Genomic DNA, 25549 nt, shown 5'->3' with positions numbered 1-25549 from the left:
GGATTCCAAGATCACTCGGCCGCCTCCTGTCAAGGTGGTGCCAGGGCACTCTGCACAACCTCAGAAGCACTCCACCGATCCCATTGCCGGCGCTTTCCCTCCCAGCTCCAGAGCCTCCCCAAATATAGGCATGGCACAGCCTGGGCTTCCTGCACCCCGCCCCGTCAGGTCTCTCCAGTGGCGCCCGAGCCGCAGTCAATGAGCAGCCGCGATGCGCGCCGAGGGGCGGCTAGTCGTGGCGGCGGCTCCTCCTCCGGCTCCTCCTCCTCCAGCGACACTCGCAGGGGTCTGCCTGGGAGGAGGCGGACTCCGCTCGGCCCGCCGAGGCAGCAGCAGCAGCCGAGATCACAGCCTGTCCCCAGAGTTGGGGGTGGGGGTCGGCATGGGCGGTGGTGGCAGCGGCAGTGGCGGCTCCGCGCGGCGGTGGCGGCGATGAGCTTCGAGGAGGACGATGGGCACGGCCGTCTCCAAACGCCGCTCGCTCCGCAACGAGGCCGTGGCGTCGGTGGCGGCCAAAGTCAGGTGAATCCGAGCTCGGGTTCTTTTTTGGGGAAAGGAGGGGGCGAGATCGGGATGCAAAGCGAAGGAGCAAGCTAGCCCTAAAGAAATAAACCTAGCGGGGCGCTCGGAGGCCGTGCGTAAAAAGGCGGCGCGTAAAAGGAGAGCTGCGGGCGCAATGATGGTGATGGTCGAGGGGGGGGACACGAGGGGGTCACCTCTTTCTCTCCGACCCCCGCTACTCCAGTGAGAGATTGAATCCTGCACCGGGTGGAGTTGGGGTCGTGGGTGCAAAAAGCAAGGAGTGTGCAAAGGAGTGAGCGTGGAGGAATTTGATATAGTCTCCGCGTCGTGCATGGATGAACATTTATGGAAAGGGAGGTTTGGGGTGAGGGGGCAAAAAGAAACACACCGGGCGCGTGTCTGTGCAAGTACCAAGAGACCAGGTTGGAAGGGGCGCGCGCATGGGATCGTGCAAGGGCTGGGAAAGAAGAGCGAGCGTGCAAGGGAGACGTGCGTGTTTCCAGAGGAGCACGTCGGTGTCTTGTTCCGCGCTCGGAGGAGCTCGCCCGCCTCTGATTGACGTCAGAGGCTGGGGAGGGGGAGGGTGCACAGTGGGGAGGGGTCTGCCACAAACCCGGATTGTGTATTTCCTTTCTGACTGCTGGATCGTATCGGGGCTTTGGAGTATGCTGGATCGGAACGATGCGCTCCTCCGATGCTCCTAACCATCGCTGTACGGATTTTGTCAGAAAGCGGCAGGCCTGGTGTTCTGTGCCCTTCTACACCTAGGGGAGAGGGCTCTGGAACATTTCAGCTGTTCTCTCCAACAAAACTCCCCACCACCACCAAATTGTGTGGTCTGAGATGAAGTAAAAACATCACCATGTGCCAAGTTTTCACACAGGGAGAAACACACATACCTCTAGCACTTTTCCTTCCGGCAGTGCAGACAGCCTATCCCTGGTGTGCTGCATCTTCTCAGCCTGCCAAAAGTGTCTGCTGTTGAGCGTGGAGGGTAGGAGGACAGCGCTGCTGCTGCTGCTGCTGCTGCTGAACCCCCGCCTTTAGTCTCCCACCATGCCAGTGAGCCAGAAGTGCTAACACTGTATTTTTAGTCCGGCTGGCGCTGGGTTGAAATAGCAGATGACGTGAGGTGCGAAGTGTTTTGGCATGCTGCCCAGCCGTGGACCACTTTTTCTTTTTCTTTTGGCAAAGGCACAAAGAGCCCACGACTGCCCTGGTGAACTTCCAAGCTCTGGGAATGCAGCAATCATGTTGGGGGGGACGGGGGGGGGACGGGACGGGACCGGCAAGCTTGCAAGCTGCCTGCCTGCGCAGTGGTGACTTTGCCTCCGCAGCTGTTTAACTTCTTAGCCTTGGAAGATGCTCTCTGCTTGTCTTGGACGATCCCTCTCTGGTAGCCGCGTGCTGACCAAGAAAAGTGAGCCTTTGGGGAGGGGCCTCGTCACTGTGCTGTGTTTTGCACCTAACGTGCTCCTGTTCCTTAGCGCCAGATGAAGGAGCATATGCGGCTTTTGTTTTCTACTGGCGACACAAAACCAAGGAGAATTGCAAGCTTCACAGAGGATGTTTAAAATGTAGTGACGCCTTCAGACTGCCGGTATTTGTGGGAGGGATCCCAGCACGTATACCGGAAGTTTAGGTCTGTGCATTTAAAATGAAATTAAGCGGTCTTCTACCCTAGTGCAACAAATCCACCTAAAAGAAATCGCAGACTTTGGTTGTTTGGAAAGTGAATGGGAAGTGCATTGAAAAGTGTGAAGTGAACAAATGATTGATGGGAAGACATCCCATGTGCAAAGTGGGACAAATGCCCAATAAACAGGTTCCCTGGAGATGCCCAAACTCCCTACTGTTAATTTAACCTTACTGAAAAATTGAAATTATTTTCCCTTTGAACAAAAAGCCCCAAACCACACACCTGTGCAAGAGACGTTTAGTGTGGTTAATTTTGATTGGCGTCATTTTACAGAGTGAGGTGAGGGGGAAAGGATAAGCAGCAGGTTCTGATTGTGGGGAAAGGACCTCTTTGGGAAGGAAGAACCTGTGAGACAGACTTTCCAGAAGACGGGGCAGAACTCTTGTTCATGATCAGGGTTCGCAAACAGGGGTGCATGGACCACTGGTGATCTACAATCACTGCATCCCCGATAAATATTCACATTGATTTCTTAATGTATTTGTATTGCTTCATTTATTTCTTAGATTGTAGGACAGGAGAATACAATTTGAATTCTGTAGAATGTGAACTGTATTTTGCCAATACAGTGGTACCTCAGGTTACATACGCTTCAGGTTACAGACTCTGCTAACCCAGAAATAGTACCTCAGGTTAAGAACTTTGCTTCAGGATGAGAACAGAAATCGTGCTCTGGCGGCGGTGCGGCGGCAGCGGGAGGCCCCAGTAGCTAAAGTGGTGCTTCAGGTTAAGAACAGTTTTAGGTTAAGAACGGACCTCTGAAACGAATTAAGTACGTAACCCGAGGTACCACTGTAATAATAATAATGAATTTATACACTGCCCTTCAACTAAAGATCACAAATGAAACAAAATATAAAAAAGGAAAGAAATAATTTTTTACCAAATAAAGAAATCATGCAGCATCTAGCACCAGCAAGTACTACAGAAATTGTAGTAAGTCATTAAGTGGTCTTCAGATTTTCAAGTTGTCCATGGGGAAAAAAGAAGATTGGGAACCACTGGTCTAGAGGGTGGGTTGGATCCTGTGGGAGCCTTTTCCCGACAGACTCCAGGGTGCTGAGCAAAGTGACCCTTGAGTTTCTGCCCATCTTCAAAATTCTAGGCTGTGCTTTCTACATTAAGCTGTGAGATATGATGCTGGTCATGAACAGGAATAACCTGACTCCAACCCACCAAGAGCAGGGATACTTTATTCATTTTGCTTTGAGCACAGAATTTGGTACAGGGGTGTAAAATTTTCAAGCTACATAGAACCTTTGTTTGCATTCAGACCCAGTTCCCAGCCTTTGTTATTTTGGCAACAGCATTTCAAAGATCTTATGAGTGTTTACGGTACTTGAAATCTCAGGAGCTGAGGTGAAGGGATGGTGTGTGTGTGTGTGTGGATCTCAGAGGTTTCCCCCCTTCTCTTTTAACAAGCAGAAGAAATGGTTCCAAATTAGCAAATGTGCTAGATATTACAGATTCTCCCATTTCTGAATGACTTCTTTTTCTCAGTGCGGATTTGATCCTGAGATTAATTGCTGCAAGCCTGCCCTCAGAACAATGAGGACTAGAATGCTTGTTTGCTTAAGCATTGACACTTTGCACTGTGTTTCCAAAAAGCACTGGTCCAGATTGCATAGCTGCAGACACAACTAACTGCAAAGCATTTTACTGAATCACTAAAATAAGGTAATTTTAAACAACAACTGTAGGAGGCTTAGTTTGACTCAGGGAGAGAATCTACAGTTGCTGTTGTTACCAGTATTAAGCGTTCATTAGGAATAAAGTTAAGGCAAGACTAATTTGTAAAACAAACATACCAAAATGATTTTTTTCTATGCCTTGGGAGGTGTCACAAATCCATGTGCTCTAGAACCATAGGTGATCAGGGGGTGCATGTATTAACAAGTGGATCTTTGTATTTGGCTCCCCTGCATGCTCTTATTAGATTCCGTAAGTCTTTCAGCCAGCTCTATGTCCCAGAGCTCTGTGGGAGATTTTCTGGCTTTATGAAGCACTGCCTAATCTATAGATCTCAGCAGAGCTTTCCTGCTGACAAATGGACAATCATTTTCTCACTTAGAGGCTGGTGATGCTGAAATTGTGAGGTGTGTGTGTGTGTGTGTGAAGCTTTTGGGCTGCTGGAATAGCTCAATTGGTAGAGCACAAGACTCTTAATCTCAGGGTTGTGGGTTTACTAAAGACTCTGTTTCATGTTGATGTCAAATAAGCCCCACCAACTCAGTGGACAACAGTAGTCCTTCAGCGATTGAGCTGGGACATAAGGGTTTGGGTGGTCCGTGGCGTTCAGGGCGTTGTAAATTAATGGAAGGCCCTTGAACCTGGCTCAGGAGTCGATAGGCAGCCAGTGCAGCTGTTTTCACGATGGTGTCCCATGTTCTCATGGTGTCCCATGTTCTCGTGGTGTCCCATGTTCTCGAGGTGTCCCATGTTCTAGATGCCCCCTCCAGCAGTCTGACTGCCACCTTCTGCACCAGCTGGACCTTCCAAACCAGGCCCAAGGGCAGCCCCACATAGAGCCCATTGCAGTAATCCAGCCTCAAGGTTACCAGCTCATGGACTGCAATGGTCAGGTTACCCTTGTCCAGGAATGGCCACAGCTTCACTTCTCCACCATTTCCTCAGCAGTTTACAATTAAACACACACACACACACACACACACACTGTGAAGACATGGCAGCCGATTTCTCCTGATAGACCTGTTTTGGCGTCCCATTTTGCCTTATGTGCATTTTTGCAAAGCAATTTCCTCTAATATAATGTAGTATTGTACATGTTATTTTCACTATTTTTTGCTGTTTCATGTGCATATTATGCTGGCATCTGTGTTTTTGTACACATGACTTGGCCAGAGAATTGCATTGCGAAATTCGGATAAGGGGTGAATTCTGAAGGGTGGCGTCTGTTTCAGTTTGCAAGCTGTTTCAGAAAGTGTTAATTAGGTAGGTTTGTCTTTGAATGCAAGCTGAATCAAATCTTTCTTATCTGATATTCAGGGTTCTGGACCAGATGGGCTGCTGGCCTGATCCAGCAGGCTCTTCTGAGGCTCTTATTAATATCTCCCCCATCCCTACCAGAGATAAATACATCTCTGTAGGCTGCTGGTATCTGAGATGCTCAAAACCGCAGCTCAAAGTCTCTGGGTTTCTTCCGAGAAGCTCTTAATTTCAGTCCCAGAGCACCTGACCCAGCTCTTCCCAAGATGGTTAATTAAGCTCTCTGCAACTTTCATTCTTGGCCTGGATCCTTGTAAACAACTGCAACACCCGTTTCAACAGGGGATGTCTCTGAACGCCATCCATTAGTATAGCTTTCCTGCTGTTCTGTTCTGGCTGGAACGGTTTCACGTTTTCTTTACATTCGCAACTGTCTTTAGAACTGCGATATACCGGTAACTGTGTGTCCTGTCCTGGAACCTTAATGGGTGAAGGATGGTGGGAGGAAATCTTACAAATACAACAAATGAAATAAATATCCCATTGGTACATTGCGCTGTGCTGAGCATAGTGGTGGTGGAGACACTTCTCCGATTTATTTCCTGCAGACCTAAAATGAGGAGAGGCCAATGGGACAAGGTCATAGCTCATTGGCAGAGCACCTGCTTTGCATGCAGAGGGTCCCAGGTTCAATCCCTAGCATCTCCAGGTAGGGCTGGAAAAATACACCCTGAATGAAAGAAACCCTGGAGCTGCCAGTCAGTGTAGACAATACAGGGCTGGATGGACCAAGGGTCTGACTCAGCATGAGGCAACTTCCGATGTCTGTCTCTTCCTAGATTTACAAACTGCATCTGTGAAGCATGGGAATAGGTGTAAGTAAACCTTGGCTCTGATTTAAATGGATCAAATGTCACCATTTAACATATGTCAGGAGTGCTCTGATGGTGTTTCCTGCTTGGCAGGGGGTTGGACTTGATGGCCCTTGTGGTCTCTTCCAACTCTATGATTCTATGATTCTATGAAATCAGGGAGGGGTGAAAGTATTTGGATCATTTTCAGACATGTCTCCTGCCCCTCATTGAAGGAATAGGTATGTAATGTGGCAGAGAGAGCAGAGGGTGGAAACATTTGGAGTTGCTGCTTTGGTCAGCTTTTCAAAGTTCTCAGATTTTTATTGAGGACAACAAAGAAAATTGATGTTTTGCAGCTTTCTGCCCCAAGACAGATTTATCTCTTCTCTCTCCAGCTCCCACTCGAATCTGGAGCTACTGGAATGTAGAAAGTGTCTTCTAAAAAGTTCAATTTCCTTTCTATGAGCCACCAAAAACTGTGGCAACTAGTTAAGTGTTTGTGGTGATTGGTGTAAGTGCATGAGTTGTGACTGACTCTGGGGTTGTGGTGCTCATCTCGCTTTACTGGCCATGGGAGCCGGCATACAGCTTCCGGGTCATGTGACCAGCATGACTAAGCCGCTTCTGGTGAAACCAGAGCAGCGCACGGAAACGCTGTTTACCTTCCCGCCGGAGTGGTACCTATTTATCTACTTGCACTTTGACGTGCTTTCGAACTGCCAGGTTGGCAGGAACTGGGACCGAGCAACGGGAGCTCATCCCGTCACGGGGATTCGAATCGCCGACCTTCTGATCAGCAAGCCCAAGAGGCTCAGTGGTTTAACCCATAGCACCACCCGCGTCCCCATGTATGTAGTATGTATGTATAAAAAAAATAAAAAATAGATAAATATTATATGAACCAGTTAACAGTGGAGCAGACTTTGAAGGCAATGAACTCTACTTTATTTGTGGGGTTGAACTAGATGACTTAGGGTTTCCTTCCGAGTTTCTCTTTCTAAACATGCATACACAGAAGTGATGTCATCAGTGTGGCATGGAAAAAAAGAGTGCTAAGGCTGCATAGATACTATACACCTAAAGCACACCAGTTCCCCCAAAGAATCCTGGGAGCTGGGATGGTAGGGGTAAACAGCTGTTCCTAGGATCCTATTTCCAGCAGGGCTTATGAATCATCTAGAAGTCTTCCTTGAGAACCAGGGTCCCTCTGGAGGTATTTGCTGGCTCTCTTCCAAAGACAGTGTGGGTGGAATCTTGGTCATCCTTATATTAAGTGCAGTGCACATTTCATTCCATATTAATTAACATAGTAATTTGATTTCACCTGATTTGGGGGATGGGTGAGAAGAGATGGTCCAGTGCTCTTATATATTCTGGCTTTGTCGAACAGGATTTTGTGTGTGTTTATCCACAGATACCTTTGGGGTTTCAAATTGCTCCTGCATAGGTTTGGGTGACTTCCACGTCAAAAGAATAGAAAAGGAATGTATAAGATGCTGTAATTGGGCAGAGTACTGATTTTAATGTCAAAATGCAGGACTTGCCAACCTGACGCCCTCCTAATGCTTTGGGCTACAATTCCCATCAGCCCCAGCCAGCACACCTGGCACTCTTCAGATGTTATGAACTACAGTTCCCAGGCTGGAGATTGATGGGGCAGAGGTTGACAAAGTCTGTTCTAATATTACTGCTGCTGCTTAATTATTTTTATTATTTTAAATTGTGATAGTTTGTATTTAGTTTTTAACTGTGGTATTTGTATGTTGTTACAAATGTGTTTAATTTATAATTGTTGCAACATTGCAAGAAAGTATTTCCCTTCCCTGAAATGTGTTTAAACAAATGGTAAATACGCCCACAAAAATAACTTGCCTGCAATGTATTTATTTACCACTTGCCTGCTGTGAGCTGGAGCAGGAACGGATGGAGAGATACATTTGAATATTGGGTACCAAGGAAGGGGTGATGTGACTCATCCTTCCTCTGCCAGTGTCTTCACTTGTCCCTGCTCCTGCCCACCTAGCAATTCGAAAGCACATCAGAGTGCAAGTAGATAAATAGGTACCGCTCCGGCGGGAAGGTAAACGGCGTTTCCGTGTGCTGCTCTGGTTTGCCAGAAGCGGCTTAGTCATGTCGGCCACATGACCCGGAAGCTGTACGCTGGCTCCCTCGGCCAGTAAAGCGAGATGAGCGCCGTAACCCCAGAGTTGGCCATGACTGGACCTAATGGTCAGGAGTCCCTTTACCTTTACCTAGCTTAGGGTCAGATAGACCACAACTGGCCCAAAGGTCCTCTTTCATGACCAAGTGGGGATTTGAATCCTGGTCCTCCAAGTCCTATCCCAACAACTCCACTCTGATTCTCTCCTTGGGCAGTGAGTGTCTTGTGTGAGGATTTCTCAGATGCAGAAGCTTACGTTTTCCTATTTGTTTGCCGCGGTAGTAGCAAACAATTCCTTCTCATGGCTTATTCGCTGGTCTACGGGCAGCATCGGACTCTCACACCCATTTTTAGGCTCCTATATGTTTGGGGTTTTTACTTGCTTGTAACAGGGAATGCCACATGCAGGCAAACTCTGGATTGCAGAAGGTTAACCGCATGTCTGAAACCCACCCCACCCGCGTCATTACATGCCCTCTGTGGCTTCTGGTCTTTGCTTTGAGCTGCTGTGCTTTCAGGCGTGCAGCGCCAGCGCTCAGTAACGAACCTGCCTCCCGCTTGCTGCGTTATAACTGCATCGGTTGCATCGGAATCTCGGCGCTTTGGGTGCCTCTTTAGTCGCCTTTTGCACACCTGCTCCATCCAAATGGTTCTTTCCTTAACTTCACTGCCTCAGCCGCTTCCTTCAAGTGCGGCAGTGAGGAACCTCGGAGGTGAGGGGCGGGCGTCGCTTGAGTGTTCCCCCCTCTGCTGCAGAGACGGGGCTGCTATGTAGTCTTTCTGGAAGTCTGGATAGAGAGATGCTCCACAAAGCAGAAGCCACTTTTGCCCGTCACGGCTCTGGCGTAATAAAGAGCTGGGAAGGAAGCGCTGTCTTCTGCATGATTTCCACCCACATTGCTTTAGAGACGCAACCGCGGTCGGTACTGACACCACCAGCAGCCCCGGAGGTCAATGGGACAAATTGCAGAGGGCAAATAAAGGACACAGAGGTCGAACGGGTGTCAAAAAGGGCTGGGGGCGGGAGAAAAGTGCACAAAATTTAATCAGGCTAATTAATTTAATTGAATTAGCCACATTTGTCACTATAGTTAATTTATGTGAACAGAAGTTGGATTACCACTGTTGCATCATTGCCTTACTTACCTGCATTGGAGATGAGTGGCTCACCTGTACACAGCATATGGGAAATAAATAAAAAAGCTGAAAGGAAGCTAAGTTCATGAGCATGTACAGAGTGCAGATCCCTTGTCCAATACAGCAGTGTTCTCATATCCTGCTGCTTTCTTGCTTTTAAAAAAGTGTGTAGCTGCAGAGCTGTTTTGCTTCCTTAATTTTTTTTTAAAAAATAATTTAATGCATCCTAGTAATGTGGTTGACAATTAATAAATGCATTTATTTATGTATTGATATATCTGGACTTTATTTCATTTGCATTCCTGAGTTTGGGGTTGATACACAATTTTATAAGCTCTTTAAGAGATCAATTAAAATCAGATGTCATCAAAGTCCTGCTTTAGAATACTTCAATCTATCTACCAAGCTCTAATAGGTTTCTGACTATTCTTAACGTTTCTGGCTGTTTATTTATTTATTATTTTTATTGCATTTACATCCCACCTTTTCCTCCACGATGTTCAAGGTGGTGTTCATGATTCTCCCCCTCCGAATCCCCACAACAACCTTGTGAGGTAGGTTAGGAAATTCCCAGCCTCCCTGCCATGTAACTTTCAGCTTATTCATGTTTTTATTTGATTTATCTTGCTCTCAGAATGGGTTCCAGCACTGGATTTGTGTGTTCTTGTGTTAAAATGTCATACGGGCAACAGCCGCTCTCTACACATCCTAGAAACTTTGATGACATATCAAAAATGATCTGGATGGCACTTTTAATTTTTTTATGTGTTTTTTAAAAAAATTGCATTTATATTACACTCCCCCCCCCAAGGAAAGGCAGTGCATGTGGTTCTCCCCATCCTTTTTATCTTCACAACAATACTGTTAGGCTGAGAGAGACAGTAACAGTCCCAAGTTCATCCATTGATTTGAAACCCTGGGCTGAGTCTAGACACATCATAGAAGCGTTTCAGTTACGCATTGTAAATTTAAACGGGGAAAACGGGACTCCACAGCGCCACCTGGTGGCACAGTGCTATATCGCATATACAACACATATAAATTGCTTTTTCTTTACCAATTTAGCCGAGTCCCGGGTTTCCTGGGTTCTGGTCCCTGTGTGCTATCAATGTATAAAAAGGGTTTGTGCAGAGAGCATGTGTCAGTACTTCCAGGTAGAAGCTGAGTGTTGAATCACTGCTGGCTACGTCACAAGTTTTTGTTTTGCAACATGTACGTGATGTCAGTGGCGTAGCGTGGGTTGTCAGCACCCGGGGCAAGGCAAGTAATTTGCGCCCCCTAACCCGTGGATTTGCGCCCCCTAACCCCCAGATGTTGCGCCCGGTGCGGCCGGCCCCCCCTGCACCCCCACGCTACGCCACTGCTGGTGAAGGCGCTGCAATTGTGCGTAATTGCGCGGCGAGGTAAAACCAGAGTCCCGAGAACAATAAGCGAGGCTGCCACAAACCCCCGAGGGGTATTTAGCTGGAGGGTCGCCGCCGCCCGAAAGAGAAGCAGCCGGAGGGCCCTGGAAGAACCCTCGCTCAGAAGAATCCTCGCCACAGAAGGGCGACTGGCAATTAGGAACTGCGCTAGAGGGAGTGTGACTATCTCTCCAGAGGGAAAGGCCGCAAAGGGCGCCCCACATGCTGGTCAAGGAAGGCTCCCCTCCTCCAAAGCAGACCTGATCCAGGCGGCTCCATAAAGCTCCTGGAGAGAGGCGGGGTGGGGGGGGGCGCGGAGAGACAATGCCAAAACTCAGGGGGCTCCTTGAGCAGAGACACTTGCGGCAGTTTAAGACAATTGCCAGAGATGAGCCCCGCAGGGGGAGGCAGGGTCCTCTATCGCCCACCCCAGCTGCCCTTCTTGTATCTACACCCAGTTTGGCAGGGGGCGGTGGAAGGGTCTGGAAGGAGCGGTGACCACTGCGGAGCACACATACCGGGAGCTGGAGAGGCGAGGCTCAGCGTGATAAGCCGAGAAGGGGCCAGCCCGGAAGGCGCAGCTTCACAGCCGAAGCTGTCCTCGGCTTGGGGAGCCGGAGAAGCTGTCGGGTCAGGGCCCTGGCGCAGGCCTAGCCGCTCCTGGGATCGGGGCCACCAGCTCAGCGCTGGAGCCGAGGGAGCCCCCAGGCAGGCCTGCGAGCAAAGGCAGAGCCGCCGGTGGCCGCTTCTGCAAGGCGGCCGGAGAAGCGGGGACCCCCTCCCCTCCCCGCGTCCCCCCCCACTCGCTCCCCCCTCTGAAACTTTGCTAACACTTCCGCGCTGAGCCTCTGACAATAGGGGCGGGCCGAGGGCACGATGCGGCTGGGCCCTCTGGACTCGCGCCCCCCCCCAGATGTTGCGCCCGGTGCGGCCGGCACCCCCGGCACCCCCCACGCTACGCCACTGCGTGATGTTGCCATCCTGCGCTTCTAAAAATGTTTTCATCCAGATTTCTCCTTGCTGCATAAAATCCAATATGCAAAAATAACCAATTATCATGACACAGCTGCTGCGGGTGTGGAAGCACATTAGTGCATTTTTGCAAGCTGGAAGGAAGTGTTGTCATATGCGTGGTGACATTTCAGTGGTGGTCACGATTGCTATCATGGTTGCTAGAGAATTCCAACAAAAACAGAAAAGGAAGTGGGAATCACTACAGGTCTACTTGGTCACCTATGGTTAGGAACAGAAGTCAGTTAAACAAATGCAATCAGTAGACACAGATCTCACTATCCGAACACAATGCATGATCAGGAAAACGTTTGTTAGGGGAGCATTCGCATAGCAAGTCGACAGTTCTCATTGATTCCTATGGCAAAATTTTTAATGTGTTTCGGGCCATGTTGGCTTGCAACTAACAATTTCTTTATTTCTACATTGTTTTGCCAATCAGAGCAGTCAGCATTGGTCTAGATGGGCTCTAGTGAACTGAGTCTGCATAAGCAGCTTCACACATTTAAGTCTTGGACTTGCCGATCAGAAGGTCAGCGGTTTGAATCCCCACGACGGGGTGAGCTCCCGTTGCTCGGTCCCTGCTCCTGCCAACCTAGCAGTTCGAAAGCACGTCAAAGTGCAAGTAGATAAATAGGTACTGCTCCGGCGGGAAGGTAAATGGCATTTCCGTGTGCTGCTCTGGTTCGCCAGAAGCAGCTTAGTCCTGCTGGCCACATGACCCGGCTCCCTCGGCCAATAAAGCGAGATGAGCGCCGCAACCCCAGAGTCGGTCACGACTGGACCTAATGGACAGGAGTCCCTTACCTTTACCTAATGCTCTTCCCATTGCAGTCTGCCAGGGGTCTTCCCTGATATCTTTTCAGCACCCTGGCTTTCGATTAGACTGAAAAGATATTGCTTTTGTCATTAGTGTGCTGCCAAAGGTTTCTGTGGCTGTTATAGGGGGTTGCTTTGGTTTGTGTGTGGCTGTACAAGCACACATTGACAGTACATTTAATCCCCCCCCCCAAAAAAAAGAATACCGGGAACTGTATTCTACAGTTACAGGGCTACAATCCCCAGAGCCCATAAACTACAGTTCCCAAGATTCTTCTTTTGAGGAAGGGATAATATGCTTTAAACGTGATTTAAATGTACAGAGCCTTGGTATTCAATTGTGTTGTCAGTCACTTGTAGACCTTCGGGGAGCTCACCGCTAACAAGTCTAATAAGTAAGAAGAAGGACATAAGAAGAGCCTGCAGGATCAGGCCAGTGCCCCAATTAGTCCAGCATCCTGTTCTTATTTGCAGTATGTGTGTTCGCGTGTGCTAGGTTTCATCCCTTAGCCCTGGCTGAGCCACTTGCTGTTTAAAGTTGCTAGAGAGAGGCATTATCGTTTATGTATGAAAGGTCAGGATGCAACCCTGTGACATGGACAAAGGACGACCATTTGCATTTTTATTTTTTATTTCTGCAAAGCTCTGGGTTTGCAAAATGCCAGTTAATGTTTTGAAATGGTTGTATTTCCAAAGAACGTCACCCAGACAAAAGCCTCCTCTTTGAGCACAGCCTGGTTGGTGATGGTGAAGGACTTTGTTGGGCTGGACGCCAAGTTCTCAGGCTGTCTCTGTTTTTCTCCCTCTCTTGCTTTACTTTGTCTGTTAATGGAGCTGCTGGCCAGTGTGCCTACCTGCAGGGACCAAGCACGTTTAGCAAGGGAGTCAAAACAAATCTGAGTGAGAGCTCAAGAGGACAGGCGTATGACTAGAAAGCCGTCTCATCAGTTAGGGTGGACGAACCATCAATTTCACTTTCCGTTTCTCACTTTCCTAATTGTTAGCATCACATTTCAGTATCAACTAGCAATTAATTTTTGTTTTTAATTCTCATGGGACTCTTTCCCCAGCAACATTATTTGGAGCAAAATTCTAACACAGTGGTACCTTGGTTTTAGAACAGCTTAGTTTATGAACAACTTGTATTAAGAATGCTGCAAACCCGGAAGTAGGTGTTCTGGTTTGTGAACTTTGCCTTGGAATAAGAACATGTTCCGCTTCATGTTGAGTGTGTTCCATTTGTAAATTGAGTCCCCCACTGCTTCCTCTTGAGTCTGCCGGCTGCTGAGTCCCGAGCACCCACACAACACAGAGGTGATATTTGGAGCTTTAGTTTTTGCTTTTTTTTTTGCATTTTTGTTTGTGTGGCTTTTTCGTTTTTTTGACTGTGACTTATTCTTCGTTTTGTGGGACTGACTTGTGACTGTGGATTGTGACTTTGTTATTGTGACTGTGTGGAACCCAGTTCAGCTACTGATTGATTGTGTGACTGCAGAAATGGAGCCCAGCTCTGAAAAACAAACAACAACTATCATCAGTGCACATAAGAAAAATAATAATTTTAATTTTTATCATCTACAATGCTGTCTTATTTATTTTATAGTACACTTCACTGATTATTGCTTTCATTTTATGGATCAGTGGTCTCGTTAGATAGTAACATTCATGTTAAATTGCTGTTTTAGGGTTTTTTAAAGTCTGGACTTGATTAATCCATTTTGCATTACTTTCTATGGGGAAGCACGCCTTGCTTTTGGAATGATTTGGTCTTGGAATAGACTTCCGGAACGGATTAAGTTTGGGAACCAAGGTACCACTGTACGAAACTGGACCAACAAATGCAAAACTCTTACCATCAAATATGTAATGGTCACTGATGTCCTTAATGATGCTGTCTCCATAGTTTACAAAAAAATGTACTAAGAATAAGGAGTCAAAATTCTCACTATTTTATTATTTTGTGATATCTGATTATGGCCTTCCAGGTTATTATTTTTAATTTATCAGTTGATAAGTTGTGGAAGGCATATACCATTTCTATATGCAGTTTTGCCTAATATACCAATTTTTGCACGCATTTCACTAATACAATGCATTTTGGGTTATATTATTTTTGCATACAGAATCCATTTTTATCCATATTCTCATCTAACATGCCCCTATATGGCTGGAGAACTGTATTCCTAAATTCAGAGAAGTGTTGGTTTGCATATTGTTTTGAGCAGTACAGTATTAGAACAGTTTGCAAATGCAAACCAACTTTCTTTCACCATCCTTGCCTTCTGGCTACCTTAGGCAGAAACCCATTTTGCTGCAACATTATGGAGGAAGCCCATACTTTCGTTGCAAAGGTCCTCAAACCTTCTTGATTTAAGAAAAACAACAACTGAGGAGCCCAGCTCTGAAAAACAAGGATAGCAGAACTGGGTGTTCTCACACTATTTGCAAAAAAACAAAACCTGCCAGGAAAACCACACTCCAGAAAGCTAAATAGAGCAACCAAGCAAATAGGAAGGAGGAGTTAAGTGACCAAGTGAGCCTTCCTTTCATCTCCATAGCAGTTGAAACTGACCATTCTCTAGTTAATGTCAACTCCTTAACCGCTTGGCTGCAAAATGTCCCAGGTTCCGTTCCTGGAATCTCCAGATATGGCTGAGGACATGGGTGTAGCCAGGATTTTTGTTAAGGGGGGTAGGCCTTTTGTTTAGGGGGACAGAACCTCAGTTTGCTATGTATTTTTATGTATTTTATTATTTTAATCATTGATTTTTAAAATATTTATTTATTCAAATCATCGATTTCAAAAACCATCATTCAAATCATCAATTTCAAAAAATCATAATCGAAACCATCAATTTCAAAATACAGTGGTACCTCGGGTTACAGATGCTTCAGGTTACAGACGCTCCAGGTTACAGACTCCGCTAACCCAGAAATAGTACCTTGGGTTAAGAACTTTGCTTCAGGATGAGAACAGAAATTGGGCGGCGGCGGTGCGGTGGCAGTGGGAGGCCCCATTAGCTAAAGTGGTACCTCAGGTTAAGAACAGTTTCAGGTTAAGAACAGATCTCCAGAACGAATTAAGTTCTTAACCCGAGGTACCTCTGTAATCATGATGAAAACCATTGATTTCAAGACAATCATGATTCAAAAACACTGATTCTAGAATCAGCATGATTTAGATCACTGATTTCAAAATAACAGTGATTAAAATCATTTATTTCAAAATAACGATGATTAAAAATGATTGATTTTTTTAAAATGTTGATTTAAAAATCCCCTTGGCTATGCTCATGACTAGGAGAGATACCCTAGGGAGCTGCTACCAAGGCATACGGGTCAGTTGTCTTACACAGTAAAAGGCATCCACCATGGGGCCCTTGAGCCTCCGGCAAAGAGCTGTTTTGCATCCTCCCCACCTCACCCCACCCCAAAAATCTGACACAGTTGAGGTTGCTTGTACAGGAAGATGCCTCCTCATGGCTGGTCGGGATGCCTGCACTGGTCTCTGCCTGGAAGCTGCTCCAAGGACCACTTTGTTCCCACTCTTGCAGCAGGTCTCAGCAGACTCCTTCCAAGGGCAAAGCAGCTGGGGGATGACGATGCTCCATGTGTTGTGGGAGGGTGCCTATTCCTGATAGGTGAGTTTTGCATGCCTGGCGAACCCCTAGGTACACCTATGCAGCCACCTGTGTTCATGAAAAGCATCTGTAGCTCAGTGGTTAGAACATCTGCCTCGCATGTGGAAGGCCCAGGTGCATTGGACGAGTGGTCTGACTCTGTACAGGGAAGCTTCCTGTAGTCCTATCTAATCCATCCCATTATTCAGAACAATGAGGACTAGAATCTTTCTTCGTTTTCATAGCTTCCTGGTTGAGCACATGCTTTACATACAAAAAGTCCTCAGCATGACTGGGAAAGACTCCTGGGGAGCTGCTGCCAGCCAGTGTAGGCAGTATTGAGTTGGGTGGACGAATGGTCTGTATGCTGCTTCCTAATGCAACTGCAGAAGGTCCCAGATAAAAATGCGTCACTAGTTTAAAATGTTGTGGGCGGGAGGTAGTGTGAAAAAGCAGCAGCTAGTCAGAGGAGAGACTACAGGGCTACCTGAATGAACGGCCTGACCTGATACAAGGCAGGTTTCCTATTCTTTATCACCAGTTCGGAGCACTAAGTACACAGTCTCTCAGTGGACCAGTCCATCTGATTCATCTACATGTTGTCTGTAGAGACTGTGGAAGCATTTTGAAATCCTAAGTGCTGACATTCACATTGTTTTGTGCACATTACTTGCCTGGAGACCTGCATTGCAAAATGAAAAGAAGGACAAAATTCCGAAGGATGGTTTTGCTTCAGTATGCTTATGGTTTTGGAAAGTGTACTTTAAGTAGGTTCTCCTTCAAATGCAAACTGAATCAGATTTCTCCTTTAAATCTTAGTTCAGCAAGAGCCCTAAATCCGCTTTATTTGCAGCACTTGGGTTTTCCAGTATGTGATTGAATCCCACCTGCAAAATAGTGAAACCCTGGATGTGCCCTCCAACTGCCTCAGCTGGATTTCCATCTCTGTCACTGCCCTTTGGGTTATGACTGGAAAAGGTGCAAGCTTTTAGCTGGTGGAATTTTCCAGTGGGAAACGACTCTCTTTTTCTTCCCCTGGGCTGTGAAAGAGCCTCTACATAGTCCTTCGAGAGATGGCGCAGCACACTCCTGCAGTCAAGCATGCTTCAAAAGGACAGAACAAAAGGTGCCCTTGAGCATAGATGGTTCAGCGCAGTGCTGTGGCAAAGAGGCAGCATCTTCTCCTTGATGCGTTCAGTGATGGTGGCAGGGAAGGATCAAGTTGGTTCTCTGGATTGCCCTTACCAGATCTATCTGTTTTGGTTTGAAGCCTGGAAGTGACATCCCTCTGATCCACATCCACACCCTGCACCTAACCTGCCTCACAGGGTTGTTGTGAGGACAAAATCAGGAGGAGGAGAACTATGTAGCCAACTTCAGCTCCTTGAGGTGGGATGTAAATATAATAAATAGCATTTTTGTACCACGCTAAGAGTTATGGAGAATCCTGAAAACTGTACTGGTGACCTCTACAGTTGCAAGCGCAACTTAACAAACCACAGTTCCCAGGACTCTCTGTATGTTAAAGTGATATAAGAATGCTTGACCTCTGTATATCACCGGACTACAACTTGCATCATCCCTGACCATGGACCATACTGGCTGGGGCCGATAGTATTCATAGCCCAGCAATTTCCAGAGGGCACTCTGTTGGCTTCCCCTGCTTTAGATTTTCTCAGTACAGGTTTTGGGGTACTGTCCTGGATGACACAATTGTGATTGTGTGGCAGAGTGGATGACTCATTTTTCTAAGAGGCTGCAGTTTTGGAATAGCTAGGGACTAGTCTCTCTCTCAATTTCTCTGTCATTTCCCACTCCCTCTCTCTCACACTTTGGGTGATCTGCAGCTAATTGACAGAGGTGCTTTGCCCATCACATCAACGAACCTCATCTTGCACTTACCCCCCCCCCATTAATGCAGAATGCAAGAGTTAAGTCCCCTGATGTTGGACTACAACTCCTACAATCAGGGATGATGGGATGTTGTAGTCCAACAACATCTAGAGACCCAAGGTTGAGAAAGGCTTATTTGAATCCAAATGAAAGCAGGAGAGTCTGATTTCCTGACATTGCTGTTTGTTCGTTTTTATCTAAAAGCAGCTGTGGGTTGTGACAGAGAGAGCAGTCTCTAACTGGAACAGAGATACTGGGAGGAGAATAACTTAACCTTTCTGCCTGTGTGGTTTCCACAGTCTGCCTTTTCCCCGCCTCTAAGTTGCTTTTTTGCCACCCTCTCGCCTCCAGCAGAAAACATACAGGTATATTCCTCCACTGTTAGGATAATGGCAGCTTTGAGGTGTGTGAATCAAAGAGTGAGTGGTTTCTCTTTGTGGGTTGTGGGTGGGGATTTCCCTCATTTTTATGAGGGTGACAAAACACTTTGGAGCTGGATTTTGCTAGTTTGCTTTGCTAACTCTCTCTCTCTCTCTCTCTCTCTCTCTCTCTCTCTCTCTCTCTCTCGTTTTTCCTCTTTCTCTCCACCATATTGTGCTTCTGCACACCTGACAATTTGAAGAGCGGCGAGGGCTTTTGGAGATTATCTCTCTCAGAACCATCCGGAAGGCCAGAATGGTTCAGGTAGGAGGATGTGTTGATTTTTATGTTATACTCATGTTTAAAATTATTTATAGGTTACTTGAGGCAGCTTACGTGGCATAAAAACACATTTTCCAAAAGAGCCCTGTTGAGGTTGTTTGTGTGGGTGTGGTATTGTTCAAAATATTTAATTTAATTTATTTATTTCAATCAATTTATAAGCTGCATGATTGTAAACAAAAACAAAACCTCAAACAATTTACAAAAAGGATAAAACAATAAAATGATCAGTAAATAAATAGTGGTTTTTGTTTTTGGTTTTATGCATGACTTGCTGCAAAACTTTGTAGTGTCCGTTTATGGAAGGATATGCAAAAAGAAACCTGCGTTTTTAAAATTTATGCAATGTGATATACAAGGCTGGTGTGTGTGTGTGCTGCCATTATGCAGGAGTGGTTATGCAAAGGTTGGTGTGGTGTTGGATTAAGAATTCAGCTGCCTGAGAATCTTGGCTTTAATTTCATTTATGAAAGGTTTTAGTCCTCGTGAGTTTCTGCACTGCATTCATGAAAATGAAAATTCCCAAACTAGAAGGAAAATTCCCAAACTAGATTAATAGTGGTGATAATGATCATATGTTTGAAAGTGGGTAGGTAATATGTTCTGAAATTTCAGAAGGAAGATTCAGAAGGCTGAATATGTTTCCATTGTCAGGACATGGGGCTTTACTATCTTATGAACATCAGAAATGCCCTGCTGGAAATGTCTGAACTCAAAGTCAGAACAGCTGTCCGTCTTCAGATCCTGGACTCCAAATTTCTTTTCACACTGGAGAAAAAGAAAGCTGGCATCTTTAACTCAGGTTCTCATATGCTCCTTTCCTTCCAGATCACCTGCTTGCTGAATCCTATGTTGGGCAGGAGGACTCCCCAGATATGCACCAGGGAGCCCAGAACAAGCGCCGCCTTTCCCTCATTTCTGACGGCAAATTTGAACGCAGCTTCTCAGAGGAGCATGGCGAGAAGCTGGCAGGCGAGGGGCCCAAACCACGGGTCTACACTATCTCCGGGGAGAGGCCTATGCTCTCCCAGCACCAGAGTGAGAGCATGGAGCTGGTGGTCATCAAAGGGGCTGAGGCTGAGGAGGAAGAGGAGGAAGACTGCTCCCAGGGCCAGCCTCTCCAGAATGCGGTCAGCTCCCACAACATTGGGAGGCACTGCAAAGGGAGCTGGGCAAGCAGCCGCCAGGTCTCCAAGGAGTGCCCCGGCTGCACACACCTGGCTGCTCCTTCCCAGCACGCTTTCGACATAGAGCATCCTCACCCCCACCACCCCCATCACCACCACCACCACCACCAGGCCGGCGAGACTGGCTGGCGCCGGAAAAAGCTGGAGAGAATGTATAGCATTGACCGTGTGTCAGGTTAGTAATGGAATAAAAGAAACCATTATAGCTCAAATGAAAGGCCTGTGCTCTTGTCTCCAACAGTGGGTAGTCTGATTTCCCTGGAAAAAATGTGGGTGTGGTGACACCCAGCTCCTGTAGCCAGTGTGGTGTAGTGGTTAAGAGCAGTGGACTCGTAATCTGGTGAACCGGGTTCGCTTCCCCGCTCCTCCACATGCAGCTGCTGGGTGACCTTGGGCCAGTCACACTTCTCTGAAGTCTCTCAGCCCCACTCACCTCACAGAGTGTGCGTTGTGGGGGAGGAAGGGAAAGGAGAATGTTAGCTGCTTTGAGACTCCTTTGGGTAGTGATAAAGCGGGATATCAAATCCAAACTCTTCTTATTCCTTGCAGCTAGCAATTGGAGGGTGAGGCAGTTTCTGCAAGTGGAGGTTCCACTTATCATTTACACTGCTGCTCCACTTACTTTTGGCTCTTGCTCCACCCACCACAGGCATGTGGCCCCCAGAAGGTTTGCTAGGAAAGGAAATGTGGCCCTCGGTCTGAAAAAGGTTCCCCGGCCCTGCCATCTAGGATTTAGCTCCACGCCCAGTTAGATGTTGTGATCTGCATTATGGTTGGATGGCAGACAACTCTCTGGTTTTGTTTATTAAAAGATAAAGTAATGTACAAGTCATGAAACTTCTGTGGCGGGTAACTTAGTAAAGGAAGTGTACTGGTGGAACAAATAGCATGTTTTTTCCTCCTCCCCAGGGGTCATTTGAGGTCAAAGTGCCCGTCACAGAGTTTTAATTAATTTTGGATTCTGAAGCTCTGTAGTCAAAGGATAAGAACATAAGGAAAGACTGGCTGCTAGAATAGGTTAGTGGGGCATCTATCATCCTGTTCTCACAGTATCCAGATACACATTATGGAAAGCCCCAAACAGGAGCTGAGTCCAATAGCACTCTCCCACTTGCGAACCCAAGGAACTGGTATTCAGAGGCATACTGACTCCCTTAGTGGAAGAAGAACATAGTCATTGTGGCTAGTATCAGGTTCATATGGGGAGATCTTTCAGGTATCCTGGGCTCAAGCTATAGAGCCAGCATTGCTGATAACCACTGATAGATCTGTCTTTCTTCATGGAGCTGTCTAATCCACTTTGAAAGCTTAATGAGGCTGAAGTCCATCACCATCTTTCTGTTCCCCTGCTGTCTGAAGTGTTTTCTTTTGTCTGTCCTACTTAATTTCACCAGATGATCTGCTCTTCCTTTCATCCCATAATAACTCTGGTGAGGGAAAAACATATCTCTTTATGCTTTGTCCACACCATGCGTAGCGAACTTCAATCATGTTCCCTCTCTTCCCAGGACTGAATGCTCATTGCTGTGACTGTTTATCTCTTTTGCAGATGATGTCCCCATCAGAACTTGGTTTCCCAAAGAGAACCTCTTCACTTTTCAAACAGCTACAACAACTATGCAAGCGTAAGTTAGAAAACTGATTGGCTGGGCATGGAGGAGAGCATGTAAAATGTCTGCATGCTCATTCACTTAACCAGCCATTCTTCTGGGTTCACATAGCATTGTTATAACAGAGACATCAAGCTGCCTTATCTGAGCCAAGCCACTGATTCATCACATTCAGTATTGTCTACAATAACCCACAGTGGCTCCCTAGGCTTTCGGAAGCAGAGCCTCTCTCCTAGCCTTACCAGGGGATTGAACCTGGGAATCTTCTGCATGCAAAGTATATGCTCTGCTGCTGCAATTCATTTAAGAGATAGAGCAAGGTTCTAGTCCTCATGTTTCTGAATGCAGGGCTGAATTAAACAGGAACACTGGAAGCCTTCCCTTCATGCTTGCTCAACACAGCTTCTTTTGTATGAAATGTGTTGCCCTTCTTTCTCTCAGTGGCTTCATCTCCACATACATGTTTATATGTGTACATTTTTGCACTCTTTGGAAATGGCCACAGCTACAGCTTTAGTAGAGTCCCATGAGCATGACTTTCTGCTAAATTCACACATTTAAACTGCCTCATCTTATTAAGTTATGAAGGCAGGGTGGGGACCTGAGCCTTTACCTCATTGATGGTGGAGCCACAGCTTTGGAATGTCACACTTCGAAAATGTTTTGGTTTTTTTATTTATAATCATTTGGTGTCAGGTTAAAAACACACGCATACACACGGAGCTGCGGTCTATCTGCAGAGCATGACAATACATTACATTTTTATGTATATAGGAATATATGTATACACCCACCAACCAACCAACCAACCAACCAACCAACCAACCAACCAACCAACCCACACCTTGCTACTGCAGAAAAGTTCAGCTTGTATTTCTTCACTAATATATATTTTCTCTCACTCTTTCTCTCTGCCTCCCCTCTGCTTTTCGTGGGACCATCAGCATCTCGTAAGTACAGCTGCTACCACCCCACAAATTTGTAGCCCCATTTTGGCCCATGTTTGTTGGCATCTTTGGGTAAACCCCCCACATTTTCCCGGTATCTTGTCCATATTTGGATGCACAAAAAGGTGACAAGGGCCTTCCAGCCTTCCACCTATTTTTCTCTGAATATGATGTCGTTCCCAGGGTCTTGGCAGTGGAAGACTCAATCATCAAATATTAAACCCAACCAGCAAGCATCTAGCAGCTTGCGTATTCACCCAACCCTCCTCTCTGTTTTCTCCTTTGTTCTTTTTATGATTTTGTTTTTATGCCTTTGATCCGTTCTAGGAGACTGGGGATGGAGAGAATCCCTGACCATGCATCCTTGTAACCTCTTGGTTAAGGAGATGGGGAACCTTTGGCCCAGCAGATGGGAAGAATGGGCAGCGGGGGTGTTGAGGCATGGCAAATGACAAGAGAGAAGTCGCCTTACTTAAAATACTCAGCAAACTGAATTTTTGGGGGGCCCCCCTCCCCAAGAAAGGCCTCTGCCTCGGACATTTCAATTTTTCAGTGTCATTTCTGAAGCTTTTATCCTCTTTTATCCTCTAGGTGTTAGGAGATAACCATTTAATTATTGCTCATTCCTTCTCTGAATGCTGTTCTCACAGTAGGCAGTGCAAAACCTTCCTTTACTGATATTGTGGGTTCCATGGTAGGGAGAACATAACTAGAGGGAGTTAGCCCATGATAGGGGAGTGCAGAATGTTAGCCTGCTGCCAATTTATCCGTTCTGGACATACAGTAGTCCTTTTTCTCCAGGCTCTTACGATATGCCACCTCCTGATCTATTCTCCTGCCCCCCAAAAAACTCAGTGTGTGGCATACACTCAACATTCCTATTTTGCCCCTCCCAAAAAAACACCAGTGCATGGTATACACTCCACATCTCTTCCTAATCTATCTCCAAGCGCAAAACAGTGTATGATACGCTCAACATCCCTATTTGCTCCTTCAGCCTCTCTCCCAACTTGTTTGTAGTTCATTTTGTGGCTTGCGTCTCCTTCCTCTTCCTCAAGAGGTTTGCCTCTTGATTGGGAGTCTGCGCTCTCCCTTGTCCTGTGTTGCTGTCCCCCCTCAATGTCGTCTCCCAGTTTCGAAGCTGTTCTAGTTTGGTTTTAATGCCTTAAAACTGGTTTCCCAGGGCATTCAGGGGCTACGCGGAGAGGAAGAGGCGGAAGCGGGAGAATGATTCTGCGGCTCTGATCCAGAGGTACGAGGGCGACTCCTCCTCGCACGAGTTCAATCCTTGCCTTGTTGCATGGGCCACCTGCAAGGGGCATCGGCATTGCTTTTGAAAAAAATAAATGCTGGCAGCGAGATGTTTCAGATGCTGGTACAGAGAACTGAAGAAGCTGATGGCAGTCAATTGGGCAGGTTTTTTGTTCTTAACAGGGCACAGTCCCTTTGAAAGCAAACTTGGCAAGAGCTTGAAGGCCAAATATTTACTAATGTGGTTCGGTTCCATCGTGCAGGACTCATCACTGATTTTCTGTCCTCCCAGCAAATAGAGATAACTAAACACGGGGTGGGGACCTTTTTCAGCCCAAGGACCACATTACCTTTGGGGAAAACCTCCGAAGGATCACATTCCACTGGTGAGCAGATCCAAGGCAAAAGTAGGCAAGACAACAAATGCAAATTTTACTTTGTACAAGAGTCTAGTTTCTACTCACACCAGCTCTCTAACATCCATCCAGGCAAGCAAGAAGCAAGATCAGAATTCAAGGCAGGGCCAGCCCACCCATGAGGCAAGATGAGATGACTGCCTCATGTGGCAGGATCCACAGGAGCAGCAGAGCTGGCCTCCAAAGAATCACTGCCTGTTGCCACAATGATGGCAACAATAACTGTAGTGCACTCCTCTGAGGCCAGGTCAGCCTCCTCCTTGGCAGTCTCCCTCACCACCAACCCATAGCAGCCTCTTGGCAAATTGGAGGCCTTGCTAGTCTCCTTCCACCCTTGTTCCTGATGTCGATCTTTCCACCCCTCTTGTTCCTGATGTAGATCTTCACCCACCTCTTCTTCACTGGCTGTGGGGAGGCACCAGGTTGTAGTCTGCCTCAGGTGCCAAAGTGTCTTGGGCCAGCCCTGATTCAAAGACACATTCCCACCACACATAAACACACAAGGAGGGCACAGAGCAGGGTCAGTGAGGGGTGTTGTCTAGGGAGAGTCCCAAGGCTTGGAAGGCCATGTTTGGCTCTCATTCCTGAGGTTAGAATCAGAACTTCGCACTGAAAGAGGGAAGGCAACCCCTCCCAAATAGGCCCACACAAAGAGGGCTAAATGTTTTGTGATAGGGTAGTGTTCAAAGTCCTTTGCATACATTAACTCCACAATTGTTACAATAACCTACTAAGGTAGATAGTTGTTATTTTACCCCCCCAGTCCTGCAGACTGGAAGACTGAGGCTGAGTGAGCATAAGACTTACTGTGGCTGAGGTAAGATTTGGAGAGGGGGATGTTCCAGTTCACACTTGTGATCTCCAGCCCTTCTTTAAAAGGAGGGGAACCACATATACTCCTAGGCTTTGCCAAGTTTGCTTTTGCTGGGTGAAGTGGGGAAATGGTGAAGAAGAAGGAAAAGTTGGAGGGAATCAACCTTTGCAAGAGATGTCCCATTAAGAAGGCTGTTGTGTTGTACAGTTCCATCTTGGAAAAGCTGGGACGCCTCCCAGCGAAGTGGTTGTACTCTGGACTTGAGCCAACCTGAGATGCGAATCTCCCTGCTTTGTTTTTCTGGTTGCGGGAGAAGGTGGCTGAGTGCATGTTGCTGCGTGGGGCTTTTTTCCAGCAGGTTCGCCTGCCGTCTGGCACCCTCTCCCGGAGCTTTGCAAGGGCAGACCTTGCAGGCGGTTGAATGTGGTTCCCATCTTGGGTTGATGCCGCCAGTTTCCCAGGCTGGCCTGGTCTTTCCTGCTGCCTCGTCTTGGCAAGATCCTGCGCTGCAGTCCTAAGCAACCCCCCTCTCCTCCATCCCTGATCCTTTTGCTTAG

At 46.9% G+C, this 25549-nt stretch overlaps 1 protein-coding gene across 3 annotated transcripts in view; it reads left to right on the top strand.

Moving 5' to 3' along the window:
• Positions 1 to 274: 274 nt before the first annotated feature.
• The window catches only part of NSMF (NMDA receptor synaptonuclear signaling and neuronal migration factor), a 47566-nt gene continuing 22291 nt past the window's right edge, over positions 275 to 25549 (top strand). The window contains exons 1-6 of one of the 3 annotated variants that reach the window (XM_053374573.1): positions 275 to 522; positions 18688 to 18749; positions 19596 to 20129; positions 21504 to 21579; positions 22509 to 22514; positions 23695 to 23763. In XM_053374573.1, the coding sequence (XP_053230548.1) occupies positions 452 to 522; positions 18688 to 18749; positions 19596 to 20129; positions 21504 to 21579; positions 22509 to 22514; positions 23695 to 23763 (818 nt within the window). In that variant the 5' untranslated portion in view covers positions 275 to 451. The remainder of the gene's footprint in view (positions 523 to 18687; positions 18750 to 19595; positions 20130 to 21503; positions 21580 to 22508; positions 22515 to 23694; positions 23764 to 25549) is intronic. The other 2 variants (XM_053374572.1, XM_053374571.1) reach the window with 2 other exon arrangements.

This window comes from Podarcis raffonei, chromosome Z (assembly GCF_027172205.1).
Source record: "Podarcis raffonei isolate rPodRaf1 chromosome Z, rPodRaf1.pri, whole genome shotgun sequence".
Classification (NCBI taxonomy): domain Eukaryota; kingdom Metazoa; phylum Chordata; class Lepidosauria; order Squamata; family Lacertidae; genus Podarcis; species Podarcis raffonei.
This window is presented reverse-complemented; position numbering and strand designations above follow the sequence as displayed.